The sequence below is a fragment of the Phascolarctos cinereus genome, unplaced genomic scaffold, assembly GCF_003287225.1.
Source record: "Phascolarctos cinereus isolate Bilbo 61053 unplaced genomic scaffold, phaCin_HiC Scaffold_5;HRSCAF=322, whole genome shotgun sequence".
In the NCBI taxonomy this organism is placed as follows: Eukaryota; Metazoa; Chordata; class Mammalia; order Diprotodontia; family Phascolarctidae; genus Phascolarctos; species Phascolarctos cinereus.
Genome location: NW_027555958.1, coordinates 393,129,814 through 393,153,624, shown reverse-complemented (window position 1 = coordinate 393,153,624; position 23,811 = coordinate 393,129,814). Strand labels below are relative to the sequence as shown.

Genomic DNA, 23,811 nt, shown 5'->3' with positions numbered 1-23,811 from the left:
AGCCCTTCTCAGCAATGCAAGGATCTAAGACATCTCCAAAGTTCTCATCATGGAAAATGCTATACATATCCAAAGAAATAACTATGGCGTTTGTATGCAGATCGAAGCATATTATTTGCTATTTTTTCTTCTGTTTTGTTTTTTTTTCCTCTTTCTGGTGGTTCCTCTTATTGGTTCTAATTCTTCCTTACAACATGGCTAATGTGAAAATATGTTTAATAGGAATGTATATGTATAGCCTATATCAGATTGCATGCTGTCTTGGGGAAGGAGGGGCAGAAAAATTTAAAACTCAAAAGAGTATGAAAGTGATTGTTGATAAATCAAAATAAATTAATAAAAAAAAATGAAACCTTCCCTTCCCTCAGGGAGCTTGTTGTTGTTTAGTCATTTCGATTGTGTTCCTTTATGACCCCATTTGATATTTTCTTGTAAAAAACAGTGGAGTTGTTTGGCATTTCCTTCTACAATGGATCTATTTTGTCAGGCAATCAGAGGTTAAATGACTTAGCCAGGATCCTACAGCAAGGAAGGAAGTGTCTCAGGCTGAATCTGAACTCAGGTCTTCTTGACTCCAGGCCTAGTACTTTATCCACTAAGCCACCAGCTGCCTCTAAAGCAACTTATATAACATGTTAACATAATCATAAAAATGCTACATGCCACTTTTGTCCTTAAAAGTTCAAATTCTACTTTGATTTGGCAAACACCCCCCCCCAAAAAAAGAGCTTCATTTAAAGGCCCATCGCACCAAAAAAAAATTTTTTTAAACTTCAACTATTATGGAAATGTATTAATTTTTTAGACTAATGAGACTTTGTATATAAGTACTTTGCATCACAAAAGAAAAATTGTTACTTTTTAAATTAGTTATTTAAGATCGAATTCTATGATCCTATAATTCAATATACACTAAAGTTATACATATGATATATACACACTACAGATAATATTTTTTTCACTAGGATAATCTACACTACTATTCAAATAGCTATTTTCTTCAATACTAGATGTCACAAAGGAAATTACCATACATAAACACAAATACACCCACTTCTCACTAAGATGAGCTCAAAATGGTGGTTATAAGATACTGAACATTGCACTTTTAATTGACAAATTTGAATCTTATGCAAGTGTGTGTGTGTGTGTGTGGGTGTAGCTAAAAGTTTCTTAATTAAATAGCAATCCTGTCCTGTATTGTGCATATTAGATGTAACAACAATTATCCTAGATTACTATTTTCCTGATTTACCAAGAATGGATTTAGAGTCAGAGAACCTGGGCTCTAATCCTGATTTTCACAAATACTCTGTGACCTTGCCTCAGTTTCCCTGTGTATAAAATGAGAGAGTTGAACTAGATGACTGTTAATGTGGCTTGCAATTCCAAATCTATGCTATTCTAAACATCAATTTATGAACCAGAACAGTAAATATTGTCCCTAGTTGCCAGAGTGGAAACTCCCCAGAGTACCAAGTAGGAGCTTTAGAAGAAATTTAGAAAAAAAAGGGGGGAAAAAAAGATCATATTTGGTGGGATGAATGGAAGAGTTTTGGGTTAAGAATGCTGAGTATAGATTTTACCACCGAATATCTTGTCAACTCTCTTCACTTATTATCTGTTAATAAATTGAAGAAATTAGAAAATATGATTTATAAATGTTCCATGGATATACTTTTTTTAAGATATGATGTTTGTGTTCCCTCTATTGCAGGCCCAACATTTTGCAAGAACCCTTTTTTTCTTTAAACAAAGAACAGGAAATGCATATAGGTTATGATGATGACTTCTTTAAACACCTTTTAACCTCATAGATTTTTGGTTTGGGGGAGGGCTAGGTTTGGGAAAAAAAATCTTCAAAAGTCATTTACATTGCGTAGCTAATCACTTTCTGTTAGCAACTGTGAAAGACCTTTTTGACCCTAAAAAGGGAGCAATATATTTCAATGACCTTTCAATGATCAGTTCTGGTCTTGAATGAAATGCAAAAGATGCATTTTATCCCCCAATCTGCAGAAAAAGAGGTAGTATGCTGAACAGCATGTTGTGAAAATTTTGGCAAGACTAAAGGTTGCCTTCACTAAGCAAAAAAATCCCATGAGGCACAGAGAAAAGACCTCATTCTGAATCCCTCTTTGATTAGCAGTTGTTCATCTTGCATTCCTTTTTCTTGTGTTTGTGTCAGAGGTTACAAAGCCCATTTATTCATTGCTGCATAGTAGGGATAACACGATCCCCCATTCTGGTCCTCTCTTTCAGCTGGTGGGCTAGTGACAGGCACCTAACACGTCTTCACTATGTACCATCTTCTCTCTTATCTACATAGTTTTGATCTGGTAGCCCATATGACTTCATGTAAAAAAACACATTGGGGTGCCAAGAAATGTACAAATTTGTAAAATACTTTCATATTAGAGGCAGAAAAGATTGTGTGTCTTTATCTTTAAAATTATTGCTATTTTTTTCAATATAAAGAAGTCATATTTTGATCAATATTCATCAGACTGATATAAGCTAGGAAATTTTACAAACGATCATGTTCTTCCTACATTTTTTAAAATATTTAGCCTTCCCACAAACATTCATGACAAAGACACATTTCTTTTATTGTATAAGTTTCAACCAACTGACTACTAGTCTTTTGTTAAGACCTTAAGAGTTGCTTCTTGGGAAAAGAAGTCAATTGACCCCCAAATTCCTATCCAAATAAGCTTTATAGTACCATGTTCTAATTCTAAGAGCACAAGCACTGATGATAAATATGAACTTGGTTAGTACTTTGCTTCTCAATTTCCTCTTCTGGAGAGTGAGGAGTTAGTTAAAATATTCTCTGAGGTTCCTTCTAGCAATATTCTAAAATGTGATGTTACTACTTTTAATATTTTCATCTTTTTTTCTTGCAATATAAGATATTTTAGTATCCCAAGACTTAAAGTTTGGCACTTTGTAAGTGCAGTATATGTGTATTTTTAAAAACAGGAAAAAAAAGTATTAAAAATCCAAAGCTTATCTCTTACCAGCTGATTCAGGATTCTGCTATAAATTCATACTTGAAAAAATTTACAATACTATATAAAAAACAGTTCCTGTCGGAAATGACTGTGTCAGTTTGGGCTCAAAGGCTCATTTTGATTGTGAAAACACCAAGCAGAAGTTGCACTGTGGTAACAGTATTCTTTATCTTAGTGGCCAACAACCATTTTGTAAATGCATAATATCATTTCCTTAAACAACCCAGAGCAAAATTGGATTTCAATTCCTCAGTGCTACATGTTTGTTGTAGGACAAGTGCTGAGCACGGCTTCTTACTTTTTCTTCTTTTTGGAACATTGTGGGGTAAACAGTTTCGTGATCTCCATGTGTAATAATGAAGGATTCAGATTCTGCAAGCAAACGTTTTCAGCATCCAACTGAGAAGTCTCTTAACTTTGTGGAAGGAAGATGGAGAAACCATTGGTTTTCTTTTCTCAACTAAATATGTCAGACCCAAAGGAAAAAACTTTCTGCAAGGTGATTCACGCAACAGGGAAAGAAGCATTAAACAAAGACATAAAAAACAGGTAATGTATCTATTTTAGATAAATGGTCAATATGAATTTATAACATAGTTATATGAAATATTCTTATTTGAAATATACAGCTGTGACTATATTAATTGTGATGAGGTAGAAAATAGCATAGAATATTCCTGTGTTAAGAGAATACTAATATTTATGAAAATGTGAAAAAAGTAAATGACACATATAGGGTTCCAAAAGAAAATTTTAATGAAACATGATCCCATGAAATTTACAGAATGAACACTAAAGGAGGGATGAGGTCCTATTCCCTCCTTCATATTTATTAAGTAAAAAGATGATATCCTCCTTGGTAAACTGGATTTCACTAATTTTATTATTACTAGTGTATCTTTGTTGTTTTGCTGTTTATTTTCCTTAATTTTGTCAAGAATGAAAAAGGTCATGGTAATTAGCCTTACAAACTTTTCAACTTAGAAATACTTTTCTACTTGTGGGATAGAAAAAAAAATATCATGAACGGAGGAGGGAATGAGCCCTAAGTGTATTAGTAGATAGAAAGTGAGGTTTGATTATTTTTATTCACTTTTAAAGCAGCTTATATTCTATTATAGAGGTAAAGAAAAGAGAAATAGACTGAGCCTTCTTCTGCAGAAACCTGAATTCCATGAAGACGTCAACACTGGTAGATCAGAGAACTTGGCCAAAGGTGCAAGGTCAGTATTTTTGTCTTTAAGTCAACTCCAAAAGTGATTTTGAACTTACATTGATATTAAATGTCTATTTTTTTAATTTAAAATTAAGGATTTTGGGGTATTTTTTTAGCAATTGGACTGTTTTTTGGGGGGAAAGAGTAAGAAGGTAGATATGGATTATTTAAATAAGCTATTAATATTTTTTAAATGCAACCAAAAAGTAAAATGGCCGAACACAAAGGGTTTTTTATTGGAACTAAATTAATATCACTATATATGTTTTTGTTAGTTGACATTGAAACCTTGTATTGTTTTCCATATCTTGAATTATGCCTTCTGATTTTTTAAACTTTTGAAAAAAATAACAGGTCTCATGATTCTGAATAATAACTAAAAAGGAAGACATCTGTCCTCAAGTGCTTGAACATTTTGCCCTTACTTTTAAGCGTCAGGTAGTCAAAAACATGTGTGTCTTGCTAATTTTAAGTTTTATTAAAAGTTTTATGAAAAATACCATGATGCCAAAATGGACCTTATTACTATTCTTCAGTTATCAAAATAATACCAGTAAAAGGCATGCTATTTCATATAATTATAAACACTATACTATTATGATGTTAATTAGATAAAAATAACGTATGTCTAATTTGTCATCATCTTTTAAATTATTTTAAAAAGAAGAAATTGAAAATATTTAAGTTAGATTAAATTAAAAATAAGAATTTAAAGATATTTGCAATAATTTTTCATCTTTCTGAGTCTACTATGAAAGTTTCCTTTCCCCTTAAAAAAAAAAAAAACAAAAACAACTCAAACTCACAAAGAGGCAGCATATTGTGATAACCAACTTCAAAGAAAATGCTGCCTAATTTGGCATAGCAAAAATATTGCTTATTTAGGGGTCAGCATTTCAAAAGGTGGATCACCCAATTTATTTGTTGTTCAACCCTGCTCCTGGCTAATTGCTCTTTAAAGACCCCAATGATTCAAACAACCTTTGAAAATATTTTATCGAGAAATTTTTAATTTAAAAGATTGCATTATTTTACAGTCAATGTCAAAATAAATTAGACCAAATGTTTTTGAGCACTGCAGTGGAAAGAGGGCTTCTATTATAAAGTAATCTAATCAGACACCTTCTAAAACAAGACAAAGGGAGTTTTCTAGCAGATAGCATATGTTAAGTGAGTCACCATGAGGTTACTAAATGTGCATTTCATCAAAAAGTATTTCATATCTTGAGCAGTGTCTCCCCTGAAGAAGCAGTGAAATGGGGCGAATCCTTTGATAAACTGCTTTCCCATAAAGGTTAGTAGCATTTTTTTTCTAACTAAAAACTATTATTCCATAATGGAAAGTGATGCGAAGTATGTGTGTAATTAAACAGATATGGCAGTTATCTAAATTAAGTATGATGGGTCTTTTAGAGCACTGTGAGTTTCTGATCTACTGTAGAGACTAAAAAGAATACTGTTGAGTGCTGAAATGAAGTATTGATTTATTACTTTTAAGTGTTCCCTTCCATTTAAAAGTATCATGATGGTAGCAATATTGATAGCACCTTTTTCTATAAATGTGAAAAAAGATAACAAGAAATAATTAAAAACTGTTCTGCCTTGAATAATGAGATGATTCCTTTTGTGAAGTAGGTTTCCCAAAGTCATAATGCAAGAAATTTCTAAAGTTGCACCGGGACTTTAGTGAGTGGTCTTAATCATAAAAGAGTACACAATGAAATTAGTTGGAGTTTATACAACTGTGTTAATATAAACAAAGCAATGGCTTTCAAATGTTTAGTGTGTTAACTTCTCTCTGACACATCAATCTTCCATTTTAAAAAAGTAACATAATTTAAAGGACAATTTAGAAGAAATAGAGAATATTACCTAAGGATGGAAATAGATGGGATTACTAGAATAATGAGCAAGGAAATAATCTCTGACAGTAACTAGGGGTGTGTATGATATACAATATAGGAAAGGCTATGTAATAACAAGAAAAGAGGGAAATACTGAAAGTGTTAGAAACATTTAGAAAAGGAACAAGTTAAGAAAATTTATCTTTGTTTTCCAAGTTACTCTAACTCAGCCATTTAATAATGAAATATTGGTAATTTGAATTCCCTTTTTATATAGATCATTAGATCTGATAATTTCTTTGAGGAAAAAGAGATAAGAGCTGAAAAAATGAGTAGCATCAGCAGCTTACATGCATGTAACATTTGAAGTTTGCAATATATGCATATACTGATAGTACCTACCTTACAACAACTCTATGAAGTAGATACTATAGGTATAATTTCATTTTCTCCCCATTTGCCCCTATTTTATAGGGGAGGAAAATGAGATCTGGAGGTATTAAGGGACTCAAGTGGCCATGGTTAGTAAATGAGTCAAGATTCAGACTCAGATTAATTTAATCTATCTTTACATAATGACATCACAAGTGAGATCAGTAATTGCATAAGAACCATGGCACTAGAGCTAGAAGGGGCATCAGGAAACATCTAGTTCAAGCCTCTCATTTTATAGATAAGAAAACTAAGACTCAGAGAGGTTGTGACTCACTCAAGTTCACATGGCCAATAAGTGTCTTGGGTAGGCTTGGAATCCGGGTCTTCCTGACTGTGTCTAAAGTTTTGCTTATGGTCTTATTGTATTATGTCATGGAACATGAAAATATTTTTTAAAAATTACAAATTAGTATCACCCAGAAAGCAGCAGAGAGGTACCTGAGTTCATGATTATATGAACAGGCTGAACAAATAAAGAACAAAATATTTAAGGGAGATTTGGAGCAAAAGTTCTCATGGGGAGAATCCATGACTGAAAAAAAAAAAACAGCTGATCACCTGAGCAAGGATGGTGAACACACACAAGGCTTCTACTGGAATCATTGAAACATCAGGAATTTGAAGAGCTCCTCCAGCACATTGGGTAGATAAATAGAAAGATATAGATGAGTCATACTGCATGGGCAACCATACAAGTCAAGTCAGGTCCACAAACATTTATTAAGTGCCTACTATGTACTAGGCATTGTGCTAAACACTGGGCATGCAAAGAAAGGAAAAAGCAGTTATTGTTTTCAAAGAGCTCTATTTCTAGTGGAATGACAGCATACAAATAAATATGTACAAACAAAATATATATAGGATAAACTGGGGTTTATCTCAAAGAGAGATCACTAGTACTGAGTATACAAGAAGGGGAGATCTATATTGTTAGAATATGCAAACTGCTGATATAAATTTACTTGAGTTTTTTTTTTTTTGACTGACAGGGGAAATGTATATTCAATATACAAAAAAAAATTAGTTTTTATCATTAGTTTAATTCCTTCCCTCCCCTGCAAAAAAAAAAAAAAAATTACTTCCAAAAAGAAGTCAAATTGCCTAAATTGAAAATCACCTCCTTTCCATTCCTCTATCCAGCAAAGAAGCAAATGAGCAAAGAATCCCATCGGATTGTGAAAAGTTGGGTTTTTAATGTACTTTCAAGTTAATGTAACCCAAATACCTCATTTTATTTATAATATTAACACCTCAGAAATTCTGCAATATGCTTTTCCTGTTCCCATGTCTGTCTGAAGGAAAGCTAGTACACTCCTTCTGAGATTACCTGCACACACACACACACACACACACACACACACACACACACACACATGCATACACATGCTTATGTGCATAAAGATATTTATCATATGTATATTCTTGGTTGCATGCTGTCTCCCTCATTACAATGTGAGTTCCTTGAGAGCAGAAAGTGTTTTTGCCTTTCTTCCACATTCTTTAACATAGTGCCTGGCACACAGTAGGTGCTTAATAAATTCTTGTTAACTGATAGACTAGATATAATGCTAGTGGAAAATATGAATTCAAATTTTACCTTTGACATTATTGTCTCTGTGAACCTGAAAAATAAATTGACTTCGATATAACTTGTGTAAATCCCTAGAATATAAGATCTAGGTCAGAGATGGGTTTGGATCTAGAATGAGTTTGAAATTTTCATTAATGAAGGAAGTTGCTATACCAGGAACCCTTTTATCCCCCAAACTGATAAAATCACAGGTCTTCTATTTACTAAATACTCATTTTCTAAGAGTCCTGGCTCTGGAATTAGGCAACCTGAGTTAGAATTCTCTTTCTGTCACTTTTTGCCTATATAACCTCAGGGAAATTAGACAGTCAATTGGCATTTATTAAGCATGCATTTACCAGTTGCTGTTCAGTCATTTTTCAGTCATGTCTGACTCTTCATGAGCCCAATTGGGGTTTTCTTGGCAAAGATACTGGAGTGGTTTGCCATTTCCTTCTCCAGCTCATTTTACAGACGAAGAAACTGAGAAAACAGGGTTAAGGGACTTGCCCAGGTTCACATAGTGTCTGAGGCCAGAATTGAACTCAAGAAGATAACTCTTCCTGACTCTAGACCCAGCAATCTATCTATTATGCCACCTCACTGCCATGCATTTACCAGGTACTATATTAATCACTGGGGATACAAAGGCAAAAACAATGGCATTCTGAAAACTCACAATTTAATGGCTTATGTATGTGTACAATGTGTAAATAGCTAGGAATCTTCAAGCCACATATAGAGCAGGTGAAGGCAATCTAGAAAGGGAAGGCATTAGGATCTGAGTCGGGTAGGGATAAAACAAGAAAGACTTAACTGCAGGGAATAAGATTTAAGCTGTGTCTTAAAGGACACCAGGAAAACTAAGAGGCAGAGGTTATGAGAGAAAGCATTCCCAATATGGGAGATAATCATTCAAAGTTACTTATGTGGAAGTTAGAGCATTGTGTTCAAAGAAATGAAAGTAGATTAGTGTAGCTAGATGGTAGAATGCATAAAGGAGAGGAATGTATAGGAGGGCAGGAAAGGTAGGAAGGACCTAGATTACAAAGGGTCATAAATGCCCAACAAAGGCATTTATATGTCATTTGTGACAGTAATATGGAACCACTAGTACTCATTGAGATAGAGGGGACAAGATCAAAACTAAATTTTGGGAAAATCCCCTTGGAAGCTCAGTAAGGGATGGATTGAAGTCAGGAGAGACTTGAGGTAGGGAGAGCTATTAGAAAGCAATTGTAGTAATACAGGCAAGAGGTATTGAGGCCCTGAATTAGGGTTGTAGTTATATGAATAGAAAGAAAGTGACTTATATGAAAGACGTTGTAAAAGTAGAAATGACTAGATTTGGCAATAAATGGAATAGAAGGTAAGAGTGAGTAGATTTGGATGACTCCAAGGTTGTTGGACTGTAGTGACTGGAAAGAGGGTGGTACCATGGACAGTGAAATCAAGCATTTACTAAATGTTTATTAATTGTTTGAGAAGTTCTGAAGGACAAGGGATAGATGGGAACTTGAGGAGGGGGAAGGGTAATGACTTGTGTTTTATACATATTAATTTTGAGACGCCCATGCAGCATCCAGCTTGAGATATTGAAGAGGCAGTTGGAGATACATTCAACCATACCAGACCTCAGTTTCCTTATCTGTAAGATGAGGTATATGGACAAGTTTTTAATGAGATCCCTTTCTAGGTCTATGATCCCATTATCTTTTGAACCTATCTCTCTTCCAAACAAACCTGTGAGGTAGGCAATCCAAATATCATTAGTTTCATTGTAGATATGAATGAAAGCAAATTTAGGCTTTAGTCCCTCTGTGAACTGAGTTATTCTCATTTCCATTATTATGGGATGTAATAGAGATTGTGCTTTATGGGGATATGATTTAAGAACTTAGAGGCACTTTAGTTGCATTATATATCATTTGCATTATGTAAAGGTGAAGGTGAAAGTAATCCAAAAAGGTGTTCTAGTGCAGAGGTGTCAAACATATGGCCCACAATACTCCAGAGTACAACCTGAACTAGATTAAACTATAATTGGAAAATATTTAACAAAATAAATAAAAATGCAATGGAACATACATAATGTTAACATGTGGTTTTCTAAGTTAATATGCAACTACAGGGATTTTTATGTATGCTTTATGGGCCCCATTTCTATTTCAGTTTGACCATACTGACTTAATGCATTTTATTGACTTGCTGAAAGGATAATAACTCATACTTACATAGCATTTTATGGGGAAGATAAAATTTACCCTCATAACAAAGCTCTCAGTTAAGTTGTACAATTAGTGTATCCCTTTTCTGCAGATGAAGAAGTAGTTTCAGAAAACTTAAGTGATTTGCCCAAGGTTACATAACGTATTAAGTGAAAGAACCAAGATTTAAGATCAGTGTTCTTGGTCAGCTCCCTTTCATTCCAGAACAATCCCAATTCCTTTTCCTTGTATTTCGCCTCTTGAACTCTACACAACCTAGGACTGATTTTCCTTAGCTTAATCCTGAGAAGAAGAAAAAAACATTGTAGAAAGAACAAGAGTAGAATATGTAAGTTGCCCTTAGGTAAAAAAGGGGAATCAAAACAAAACAGATCACTTGATATACTGGAAATTATTATCACCCACCTTTCTTTAAGACTGGTATTGCATAGGAAAGGAAGTTCATGTTCCTCTCTTACAGAAGATGAGTGAGTGCTTCTTAAACTTTTAACCTTCCATCTTTTATATGTTGCAATTCCTCATTTCTATAGTTTCCTATATTTTCTAAGATCTAGGACTTCAATATTTCAGGAAAACTGTGATCTTGAATTGGCCTTATTCATGGTGAACAGTACACTACAAATCTATCTGTAAGATTAAAAAATAAAGTTTAGGTGAAACTATAAATGGTGTACATAAAGGGATCATTACATCAGAAGGACCCATTCTACTCCATGGCAGGGTCAAAGCTCTTGATTCAAATCTTAGAGTAATAATATTGCAATCTGGTGATTAGTGGTCTGTGTTGCACTGCAGAGTCTCCTGACTCTTTCGTTTTCTTGGCATCAGAAACTGAAACAACAGATGCCCAAATTTCAATTTAGAAACATACAATTACATGTATTTCAAATTTGTATGACACATTGAGCTTTTCCCAAGGTGAAAACTAATTCTGGGCTATGGCAGGCTCTTCTGGCAGCTGCATTAATTTTTGCAGACCTCTGAAGTACCATTTAGTTAGTTACTGCCTCAGGGCAATGATGATTCCATCACGGTACAAAATTCAATGCAGCAGCCAACAGTGGCTAACACAACCTAGGGCAATGGGGAGTAGGGATGAGGAGGAGAGGTGACCTACACCCAGGGGACTTTGTTCAGTTGACCATATTTCTTTTTAAGTCCAATTTTATTATAGACCTGAAATAACAGAGTTTCTCTTTAAGCACCCAATTTTACTGTTGAAGGATTGTTCAAGTGACACTTTTTTTGGATTTACACAATTTGCTGGAATTATATAATGCCTCAAAAATGATTTCAATTAATTAACACTGACCATCTATATAATACACATAGCACTTTTTTAGATGTTAGAGACTATTACAGCCTGACATATAGGATAGAGAACCAGAAGTGGAGTAAAAAAAGATCTGGGTTCTATCCAATACTGCCTCTAACCCATGCTGGTTATGTGAACCTAGGTCAAGTTACTGATTCTTAGCATGCCCAAGCAACTCTGTAAGGCTAGGCACCACACAATACCTGTGGATCAGAATTTAGTACCAGGATTTTCCTCACCGGGAGTTCTTGACTCCAGTGATATTATCAGTCCAAATTCCCTCCGCCACCCGCTGTTGCATAGTTGTTTCAATTGAGGGCATATATCTTCTTCATGGTAATCTAAGTCATTTTTTTTCTTTATTCACTTCCTCAAAATAAATTTTCAGGATTTTTCTATAACTCTAAGTAGTCTTTCCTAAATGTTATATCTCTCTAGAGTAGATGAACATTTTCTGAAGGCCATAATAGCTTAGAGACCATTTCACTAACAGTGTGTTGCATGTATTATAATTGGGTGCTGTCCATATAACAAACCGAATTAGTTTCATCTAGTAGTGATGAACTAATCCTTTTCAATATCTTGGAATTTATTTGTTAGCTTACTTGGGGAATAAATTACCTTTCTTGAGAGTTAGTTAATAAGTGTGGTATATGAACAAGCTAATCTAAAGTCGATGTAGTTTCCTTCTTCCTCAAAATACATTGCAGCTTTCTGCAATGCATTACACAACAGGAGATAATCTCACCATTTCCTGTTTTCATATTAGACCTAAGCTGGGGATAAGGCACACTCACGTCCACTGCAGAGATCAGCATAGTAATTTGAATGTGGATGGATTTTAACAGCTACAGAGGACAATCCTTTAGCAGGTCTCCAAGAAAAGTTTCCTAAGGCTGTTTTCCCTCCTCCTGGCTAAGGACATTTGTCCCCATGACTTGCAATTTAAAAAAATCCAAAAGTAGAGATCAGCTTCACTTGCAAACAGTTTTATGACTTGCTCTTAATTCTTCTTATCTGTCTAACTGAAAAGTCATTATCTTTTCATCTCAGAGTTCAATACTCACAAGGATATGTGTGTGTGTGTGTGTGTGTGTGTATATATGTATGTGTGAATATACATATATATATGTATGTATGCATACATACTTATATGTAGAAATATGTTTCTAAATAAATATGATTTGGGAAAATAATCACCAAAACACAACAGGAGAAAAAAGCATAATGGTAGAAATGGGATCCAACAAGGGAATGCTTTTCGTTCAACTCAAAGTATAAATGGCCACTTATTTATATTGCTTAGTGATATTTAGGAGGAAGCTGTATTTCACTGAGCAGCTGGGTTTCATTTAATGGACTCACCATATTCTAGAGTATCCTAGATATAAAGTAATTTCATTTCCTTCATTAAACATCAGTATCCCATATAGTCCCTATTCAATACCTCTAATAACAGGATGATGGCCATACAAGTATTTTATCTAAAATTGAATTTTGCCTAATGCACAGTGTTTTCTGTGAAAATCAATGTTTGTTGAATGGGCTTATTGAAAGACTTCAAGAACTTTTACCATTTTGGTCATGTTTTTCTGAATGTCCTGTCATTTAAAAGTCCTCAAAATATGCTTCTGAAGGACAGAGTACTAGAGATACCATCTGATCGGCTCTTAGGCTAGTGAGAATATCATCTCCTTTATTCTGGATATGTTTGGCACTCCAGCAGAACATCCATTTCATTCGTGTGTGTATTCACTCTATGGTCATAGTTACTAGTACCTCATCATGTGAATTTCTTGCTCATTTTCTCCCAAATATTTTGTAGGATACCTATCTGACAGGCTAAAGAAGAGCTTTCTAGATGCTATTACTTTTATTCATTAGCATTCTGTCCAGTTATATAACAACATTGTCTCATGTTGAATGTGTATGTGTATGAATTAGCTTTGGTTGATATATATTATATATTACATTCTTATAGCTTTCTATAATAGTATGATAAATTACTATACATCATATAAATTCACATATGCAGTTGTATGTAAGTGTATTTTGTATATGTATATACCATCCATATATGTATACATATATATGTATTCACATACACATACATACACATAGAGAGAGAGACATAAATGTATATGTGCACATACACACACACACATATACACCTTGCTAGGTGACACAATGTATAGAGTGGTATGCCTGAAATCAAGAAGATCAGAGTTCAAATCTGGCCTTAAATATGTGTGACCCTGGATAAATCACTTCTTCTCCAACTGCCTCAGTTTCCTTAGCTTTACAACGGAGATCATGATAGTATCTACTTCACGGAGTTGTTGTGAGGATTAAATGAGATTACATTTATAACGTGGTTAGCATAGTGTCTGGTGCTAGTAGGTACTACATAAATACTAACTATTATGATGATGATGTTGACGTATAAATGTAGTCATATATGAACTGATAAGCCAGATTCCTCTGAAGACCAGGTATCTGTAGAACCAGGAAGAAGAAATCAGAACAAATGAAGTTCTCATGGGAAAAACGATATTTTCTAGATAGCTGGCAAAGATCTAGTCTCAGGAATGAGTTCTATGTGATTTCTTGGTTCTATAAATAGTTCACATTTTCTCAATTTTGGTTGTGGTTTTCACTTTCATTTAGGTGGTTTAACAAAATCATATGGTTTAATTTTCTAGTTTGCTCCCATGCTTATCTTAAAAAAGCATAAAAGTACTGTACAATTGTTTAACGAACTGTTTTTGTAGCCAGAGATAGGGGAGAGAAAACTCTTTTTAAGGTACCATCAAATCAGTTTTTAAAGGATGTGTGTTTTATCTGTTAACTAAAGTCAGCTGCCTAAGGCTCCAGATTCACCTGAAGTATGGAGAGGATTGCTGAAATCTAGCTGGCAACAATAATGCAAAATTAATGTAGACTTGAGATTTAAAGATAATGCAAACTGCTTGCAACAAGTTCATCCAGCAAATGGCAGCTGGTGAAAGGGATTCTGGAGCATAAAATTAAATAAAATATACTTCCAAATTGTATTTTCTCCTTAGGCTACAGGATAGAGATAGTAATCAGAACTATGATTTCACTGGTAAAAAGAACTCCGAAGTGGGGAAATTCCATCTACATTCTCTTTAACTTAAAGGTTTCAGAGTAATGGTAGGTGAACAGGGTGACACAGCCATTATAAAGCAAGTAAAACTCAACAGATCACATCCACAGCTCTTGTACTATCATGTTGGCTTAAAACCTCAAGAAGAGAGAATAATTATGACAATATCTTTAATTTTGAGAATTATGGCTTTATGATGAGTTGAGAAAAGTTCAATTCATATAGTACCTAAAATAACAATTGACAGCTCACATTCTCCTTTTAAGAAAAGCAGTATTTAACATGAGAATCTAATAACAAAAACAACATAAAATGATAGATTTATAGTTGTAAGTATCCTTAGAGGCCAGAAATTTCAGTCCCATGACTTTCCTAGAATTGCACAACTAGTTATCAAGTGTCAAAGGTGGGATTTGTAAGATGGTTTCACTTACTCCAAGTCTAGCACTCTATCTTGTGTTCCACAGTGCTCATGAAACAGGCAAGAGACATAAGTGTTAAATCAGATGTTAATCACTTGCTTCTTCTTTCTACTTGGTGATGTTTTTATTTTTGTTATTATTGTTCATTTCTTTTGCTTTTAAATTCTTGCTGAGTTAATCAGAAACTAAACAATTTAGGTAATTTTATCCCTAGCCCATGGAACTGAATAAGCTATAACCATGGTCCCATAGGGCTAATCTAAACTTTTCCATACCAGGGAAGAAGTTTCATCTAAGACATTCAGTGTAGTCAAGGATGGGGGCAGAAAGAGTACAAATATACAGAGCTTGGTTAAGGGAATACAGATTTTTTCAAGCAGACACAACCAAGAGATAGCATTGAGGGACTTCCTCCTGATGTTAAATGCAAATGGAGTTATACATTATAAATTTAGGATGCCAACTTCCAAATTAGTGGTTAAATGTTGAACATAACTGAGACAAAAGCATAGTCCCGTAGCAAAAAATTAATTATGTACATACAACCAATCACATTGTCATGTAGTGTTTATTCACTTTTCAAGAGTTATACTGATCAAAAATCATTTATTCATCTCCTACTATATGCCCCATGGAATTGTACTTGGTTCCTGGGATAAAAAGAGAAATGCAAATCCTTGGCATCAAAGAGTTTACTTTCTATTAGGAAAGACATACATAAGAAATATATATATTTTTTTAAATTTTTAGTAAAATGGAACTTTATTATTAATATATGAACACTTACACATACAAAAGGTCAGGAAATTAGGTTGTACATGACATGAAATTTTTATATAGCTTCTTTTAAATATATGTGTATATACATATTGAATTTAATGTCATAATACAACCATTTGTTTCCACTTTTAAACTTTCTTCTACTTTTTCATTTTATTTTTAAATATTTTATATGCTTTTTTCTCTTCCTCCTCCTCCTCCTCCTTTTTTCTTTCCCCTCCTCATCTTCCTCATTCTCATCATCCTCCCCCTCCTCCTCCTTTCTCTTCTTCTTCTTCTTCTTCTTCTTCTTCTTCTTCTTCTTCTTCTTCTTCTTCTTCTTTTTCCTCCTCTTCTTCTTCCTCTTCTACTTTATTGTCACTATCTGTATGAGAATCCCGACTCTTCCTTCCCTTCAAAGCCCTCTTATAAAGAAGTATTGTCAAGCAAAAGGATTTTTGTTGTATTGTTACTATCTGAAAATTTATAACTCATTCTGCACCTATATTCCATTACCTCTTCACCCAGTCTTCCCAAGTCATGATTGTACATTTCCTCTTTCAGAGTCCCTAAAATCTTCAAAGTTCTTGTCTTTTATATTTACACAAAATGAATTCAAAATAAATATTAGCTATTTTAGGGAAGAAGAGTATTAACAGCTTTAAGAATAAAAAAAAAACATGTACTGTAGAAAATGACTTGAGTTGAGTTTTGAAGAAAACAAAGGGTGTCTAAGAAATCAGGAGTAAAGGAGTAAGTTTATTCTAAACATGGGGGATAGCCATTGTCAAGTTACTGAGATGTGACATGGATTGTAGCAAGAAGGCTAGTTTTGTTGGACCATGGAATGAATGAAGAAAAATATTGTGTAAAAAGATTGGACAGGTAGATAGGAGCCAGGTTGTGAAGGCTTTTTAATGTTTTAAAGGCAATCTCACAACAATAACAATTACATTTTAAGGTTTTCAAAACACTTTAAATATATTATCTCATTTTATTTTCACAACAACCCTGGGAGAGAGGTGTTACTCTTATCTCCATTTCACAGATAAAGAAATTTTGAAGTAACTTACCCAGGGCCGCACCATCAGTAAATATGTAAGGCCAGATTTGAACTCTCATCCCTGATTTCAGCACAGTGTTCAAAAGTGTATCCTCAAAATAGTCATTGTAGGGAGAGCAAGTATTACTGCCCCTGTTTTATGATGAGTCTCTGTAAGTTTGTTAATTTGTCCAAAGAAACTATTGAAGCATCAAAATCAAAACCTGAGGAGGCATTTTTAATTGCATTTCTTTCCCCATTACTTAGGATAATCAACTTTTCACTGTTTTCTGGAGAAAATCTTTTTATTTCATAATGTACCTTAAAGAGCTGCTGCGGAGAAGAGTCAGAGTCTAAAGTTGTTGTCCCCGCCGCAGTGGGTTCACTTTTTTTTTTACATTTATCAAAAAAATTGTTGGGTTTCCTCTAATGTCAAAAAATCACAGTTCTTTTAAAGGCACCATTCCTGATCACATTGGACTGGAAAAAAATATCTGTCTTATCAGTATTTGTGGCCATTCCCTAATGTCAAATGTCAAAATTCTTAGATGGTTTTAATCTTTCAAAGATACATCCTTTGTCTCTTTCATTTCTTTTTCTTTATTGGTAGATGGATTTGATGCTTTTACTAGGTTCCTTAAAACTGAATTCAGTGAAGAAAACATTGAATTTTGGGCAGCCTGTGAGGATTTCAAGAAAAGCCAAGAACCCCATCAACTGTTCCATAAAGCACAAGCAATATATGAGAAATTCATACAGAATGATGCTCCACAGGAGGTATAGTAAAAAAGAAGAGAAGGAGAAAACAACTGAAAGAGGGGGAAAGGTTATATAAATCCAAAAGAACTTCATAAAAGTTGCATCAGTGAAAACCCACTTGGTAAAAATGAATACATAGGGCCATCATACACTCTACTTCAAAGTTTATAATTATTCTACATGAATAGTGGTTATATAATAATATTTTCAAAAGTACATAGGTAAATAAATATATACTAAATATATTATATGCCCTTACACAAATACACATGTGCATATATGTGTGCACGTGTGTGTGTATCTATAAACCCATATATAGATATATACATCCAAGCACACATATAAATACACACTATGTGTGAATATATATGAGGCAATATGGCAGGGTCCAGCCTTGACAGCAGGAATATCTAGGATCAGCTCTTCCCTCTTATGCATATGACCTAGGTAACCACAAATATTTAAACATTCTATACCGCAAGTGACTCTCTTAGACTTGAAGTTGCAGATTAGGTTGTGATCTACATAAGCATAAGGAGTTTTTCCTCAGCTCTGCATTTCTTACACTCATAAGCATACTTTTTATTTTAAATATACTATTTCACAGATATACATATATATGCATAGGTCACATACATGTATCTATACATTGCATATAAGCATCTTCCTATATAGCTAGAGTTTAAATTAACTTGCCCTATCAATATTTACATGCATATATAAACACATACATATATGTCTATCTTTAGAGATAAGGATAGAAATAGAGAAATGGATGGGCAGATAAGTACACAGCTATATCAGTCTAAACACTGAGATAGTGGATGTAGCTATATAGAATGATATAAGATAGATGATAGACACATAGACAGACTGACAAATGGACAGACAGTTTGGGCAGGGTACATAGAACTTGAAAATTTATTCTACATTTTCCCATTCTTAATTTTATCTTTTCCAACCAAAACTGTCAGACTCAATCTTCTCCCAATTATGCATACAAAGATGTACTGATTCACTTTCAGTGTGTCAGGCTTATTGGTATCTTTGATTTCCTATTTAGCTCTATAATGAAAATTTAATGGAATCATAAAAATTAAGAATCTAGCTTCCCACCTAATGTAGAAATATCTTCTATAAGAGCTGGCATAGCAGTGACAAGGGCCTTATATATTTGTATGTATAAGCCTATTGTGTACATGATATTATATAATGACATTTATATATATGTATATATATATATATATGTATATATATAATATATACACATATATATATGTATATATTATATATATGTATATATATAATATATACACACATATATATATATATATATTATATATATTATATATATGTATATATATAATATATACACACACATATATATATATATATATATATATATATATATATATATATAATATATCATATGTGCCTTTCTGAAGCAATGTCAGTCAGAGATTAGAAGTTAGGGTGGAACATTGTGATGAAGAAAGAGATCCTAAGCTTTGTAACATGTACGGGTCTATTCTTCCTACACCAGGAATACCTATAGCTAGCTAGGTGGCATAGTGGATTGGACACTAGACCTGAAGTCAGGAAGATTTAAGTTCAAATCTGCCTTGAGATACTAACTGTGTGACCTTGGTCTGTCTGCCTTTTTTCTTCTAAAGCTGTTGTGAAGATCAACTGCAAAAAAAAATTGTAACATGCTTTGTAAATCTGAACATATATACATATATATACACACACATACATACATATATATGCTAGCTATTATTACAATCACTGCTCTCCCTCCATTGACCATATTCATATAGAAAAGTATTAAAGAGGACAGCAGGGCTCACCTTCACCCATTCTTCTCATCAAACTACCATAGCTATTGGCCCCATAGTTTTAGGATAGGAGAAAGTAAAATAGGGTACCAAAGTCCAAAAGCTCAGTATTCTCTGTTACTGGGAAATTTATAAGAGACATTACTTTGGCTTGGGGGTGGGGTGGGGTGGGGTGGAGAAGAGAAATATTTTTATCCTGACATTTATAAAGAAAAGTGAATTCTGTGATTAGTACATTGTCCTACTATCCCATTTGAAAATAAAAACATAGGCAAATCACAAAGCATTTATCCTTAGTCATAATTTCATATGAATGGTTAGAGAGCTTTTAAAGTAGTATTAAAAAGTACACTTAAATATATTCAAAATAAATAAAAAGAGGTATATAACATATAATATATAACAAAGAGGTAATAAACAGCTGGGATAATTAGGAAAGTCCTCATTCAAGAGGTGGCATATGAGTGGAACCTTGAAGGAAGCTAGAGATTTCAAGAGTTGAAGAGGTGAGATAAGAATTCATTCTAAAGTTTGGAGATTTTAAAAAAGCAGAAATTTAAGAGATATAATGTTATTTTTGAGAAATAGCAAGAAAACTACATGGGCTTGACTTGTAGAATACAGAATAATGAAACTAGAATGTATGTGTGTATACACACACACACACACACACACATATATATGTATGTATGTATGTATTGTTTGCGTGTATATATATATACACACACACACACACACACACACACACACACACACACACACACACACACATAGATATACTTATACATATAGATGACCAAGGTTGTGAAAGTTTTAAGTCACCTAAAAGAGAAGTGTATATTTGATAGAAGAGGCAGTAGTGAACTCCTAGAATTTATTGAGCAGGGAAGTGAAGTGACAATCAGACTTATGCTTCAGGAATATCACAATGTCAGCTATGTAGACAATAAATTATAAAACGAGGCAGGGAGATCACTTACTTGAAAATACAGCTGAGAGGTAATGAGAACCTATACTGGTAGTTTGAGTGAGCAGAGGAGACAGCTCTGAAAGATGTGGGGCAAGGAAGAATTGATAAGACTTGGAGACTGACTGGGTATGTACGGTAAGAAATAATGAAGAGTTAAGGATGCCTTTGAGGTTGGGATGTTGGGAGGCCACAAGGATAAAAGTGGCATCTAAAGAAATAAGGAAGTTTGTAAGAGGGGTGAATCTGAGAGAAAACTAGTTTCATTTTATACATGTTGAGCTGAAGATAGATAGGGGACATCTAGTGTCATTTAAAATGCATTCTGATTGCATTTGAATCTGATGATTTGACAATGCTCTATTGAACCATGTTTGCTAACATACATAATTTTTCTTTCTATTCTAAGATTTTAATTTAAAGGCATTTAGGATGAGTGTGAAAGTAGTCTGGAAAGACACATCAAAGTTCAGAAATCTTTAACAGGTTAACTGTATTTATATTTACTTTTGCTTGTCTGGGACCATTTGGCCACTCTGCATCACGGAAAGCACTAGCTGGTACATGTTATATCCTCTCTGTCACTGGTTGCCTTTTCTTAGAAATTGATGGTGTCTTTCTTTATTTCCAGTTCATTATCAGTTTCCTCTTAAAGGCCTGCTACATAACCAAGCAGACCTTTAACTCTGTCCATAAGATACTTTTTAGGCAAGCAAAAGTTTGGATGCTACAAATCTTGTTTTACTCACTTGTCCAAACTTTACACCAGTCATTGTTCTTCCCTTTGGCTTTAGGCATGGAAGATTCTTATTAAAATAGAATTAGTCAGAAATGTTCTCCTTTGGTCAACTTAATTTATAAGTAAATTAACCAAAATGTAAGCTGCATGAATTAGGTTATTGTCCATGAAAGTCAGGTTCTTATGGGGAAGAGGCTGTGCTGGTATCTCTGGTGTTGTAGGTAATAAATAGTTTTAGGAAAGAATCGTCTAGAAAAAGAGAGACATAAAGGAGGAAGGAAAGAGAGAGAAACAGACGTCTTTTTCGTAATTGAGTCCGCTAATAGCTCTGATCTTCTAATAATAGTTTCTTCCCTGTTTTCCAGGTTAACCTTGACTTTCACACTAAAGAAATAATTTTTAAGAGCATCTCCCAACCAACCATCCATAGCTTCGATGCTGCCCAAAGCAGAGTGTATCGTCTTATGGAGCAAGATAGCTATACACGCTTTCTGAGATCTGACATCTATTTGGACTTAATAAATGGAAGACCCCTCAGAACAACAAATCTTCGAAGGCGATCACGCTCCTTTACTTTCAATGAATTTCCAGATGAAAAACCAGATCTTGCCATTTGGCTATAAAAAAAGAAAATAACATTCTTAATTTTACTCATATATCATAGTAAGCTATTTCAACTTGACTCATATAATATGGACTATTAATATTAATAAATGTAATCAACTATAACTTGTCACATGGGTGAATTTAAAAACATAATTTGAAACACTTCTCATAGCAAAGGGATGCAATATAATAACTATTGTGTTCATATATACCTCCATTTAAAAAATTAATTCTTTTTAATCTACAATTTTCAAAAACAATTATCTTTAATGTATGTGTGAAGAGTGATAATTATACATTCAGTAGGATCAAGAGGACAAGATTTGTAAAAACTTAACAATAGTTTATACATTTATATTTATATACATATGCATAATATGTTCCACATTTTATATTAAATTAATAAAAGATGTTATTCAAAGAAGCACGATGAAAAAGGAAATAGAGGGGATAGCCTTTGAGTAAATAAAACCTGTGTTTAATTCCTGCCTCAGGATAAGAGTAGGGATAGGGGATAGAAACTAGACCTGTGATGTCACTGATGAAGGAAACTCTTGAATGTGTAAATTCCCTCTATGCATGTCTGAACATTCTCTGCAACTTATAATCTTAGAGTTAGCCTATAAGTAGCATTTTTTTCAAGACTATGTGATCATAATCTATACTGCCTTTAATAAAGCATAAAGATATATGCTTTATTTTAGAAATATTTAATTTTCAATGTGTGTTGCATTGTATTAATGTCTATATTTGCTGTACAATTAACTTCCACATCTTCATGTACTTGAAATGCAGAGAAAAATTAAAGAGTTTATGTTAAAAATTTCTTTATATTTATTGCATATTTTACTGTGATTTATTACATTCTAGAACTAGTTACTGTTCACTCATTATCAATTAAATTTAATATATATGCAATTATTAATATTACAAATTTTAGAAGATATTGAGTTTTTCTGATTTCCAGTTGACCTAATAGTAAGTCAAACTTCTGAGGCTATTTTGTAAAGTGGTGCCGTTTATATTTTTGCCTTTCCAAGATCCCTTCTAAATGACAAGTTTTATATTTGTGTTTTTCTCCTATTTATTGGTCTTTTTATTTGTAAGCCACAATTATTGCTGTTTATGCACCTGCCAGAAACTTGATGATGGCCACCTATACTCTCATTCACACAGCATGGATGAAGATCAACAACATGCTTCTCAAATCCTGATCAGTCTGGTTATGTGGAAATAGCCTTCAGAATCTATCAACTATTCATCAGTAAACACTATCTGAGTCACCAAAGCATCCTTGGCAATATCCTAGGTATGGTGGAGTTTATGTTCAATACTACCCTTGTTTGAGTGAACTTGTCTTGGGAGGAGGGGCAGACACCAAAATGAACAAATGGACAGATCGAATAAGAATCTACAAGATTAATTCAAAATATATGAATGTCCTAGACACATAACATCCTTTGAAAACAACTTTCTTTTTGTCTTTATATGTCTAGTGCCTATAATAGATGCTTAATCATATTGAACTGAATGGAATAACATAAACCATGATCTCAAAATGACACCTTTGTGAAAATAAAAATGGGCATCTATGTACATATGCATACATTTATGTTTGTATTTATGTATATACTGAAATTTAACATGAGTTATTTGCCATATTCAGATTTTCTATGAATTCAACACATTTCTATCATCTCCCATAATGTCTGAGCCCAGGGAATGATTATCAGCATCCAGGTGGTACGGTAGATGAAATAATAGGTCTGGAGTCAAGAAAAACTGAAATCAAATCTGACATCAGACACTAGTTGTGTGATTCTGAGAAATCACTTTTTGCCTCATTTTCCTCAACTATACAAAGGGTATCATAACAGCACCTACTTCTTAGAATTGTGAGGATCAAATGAGACATTTATTAAAAATGTAA

General features: G+C 33.6%; 1 protein-coding gene across 1 annotated transcript; it reads left to right on the top strand.

Moving 5' to 3' along the window:
* The first annotated feature begins 3,129 nt into the window (after positions 1–3,129).
* RGS18 (regulator of G protein signaling 18) lies at positions 3,130–22,704 on the top strand. Its single transcript, XM_020984425.2, has 5 exons — positions 3,130–3,563; positions 4,136–4,237; positions 5,463–5,524; positions 17,583–17,749; positions 21,641–22,704. Exons 1-5 carry the CDS (start codon positions 3,445–3,447, stop codon positions 21,896–21,898), a joined length of 708 nt encoding a protein of 235 aa, XP_020840084.1. The 5' UTR covers positions 3,130–3,444; the 3' UTR covers positions 21,899–22,704.
* Positions 22,705–23,811: the final 1,107 nt, after the last annotated feature.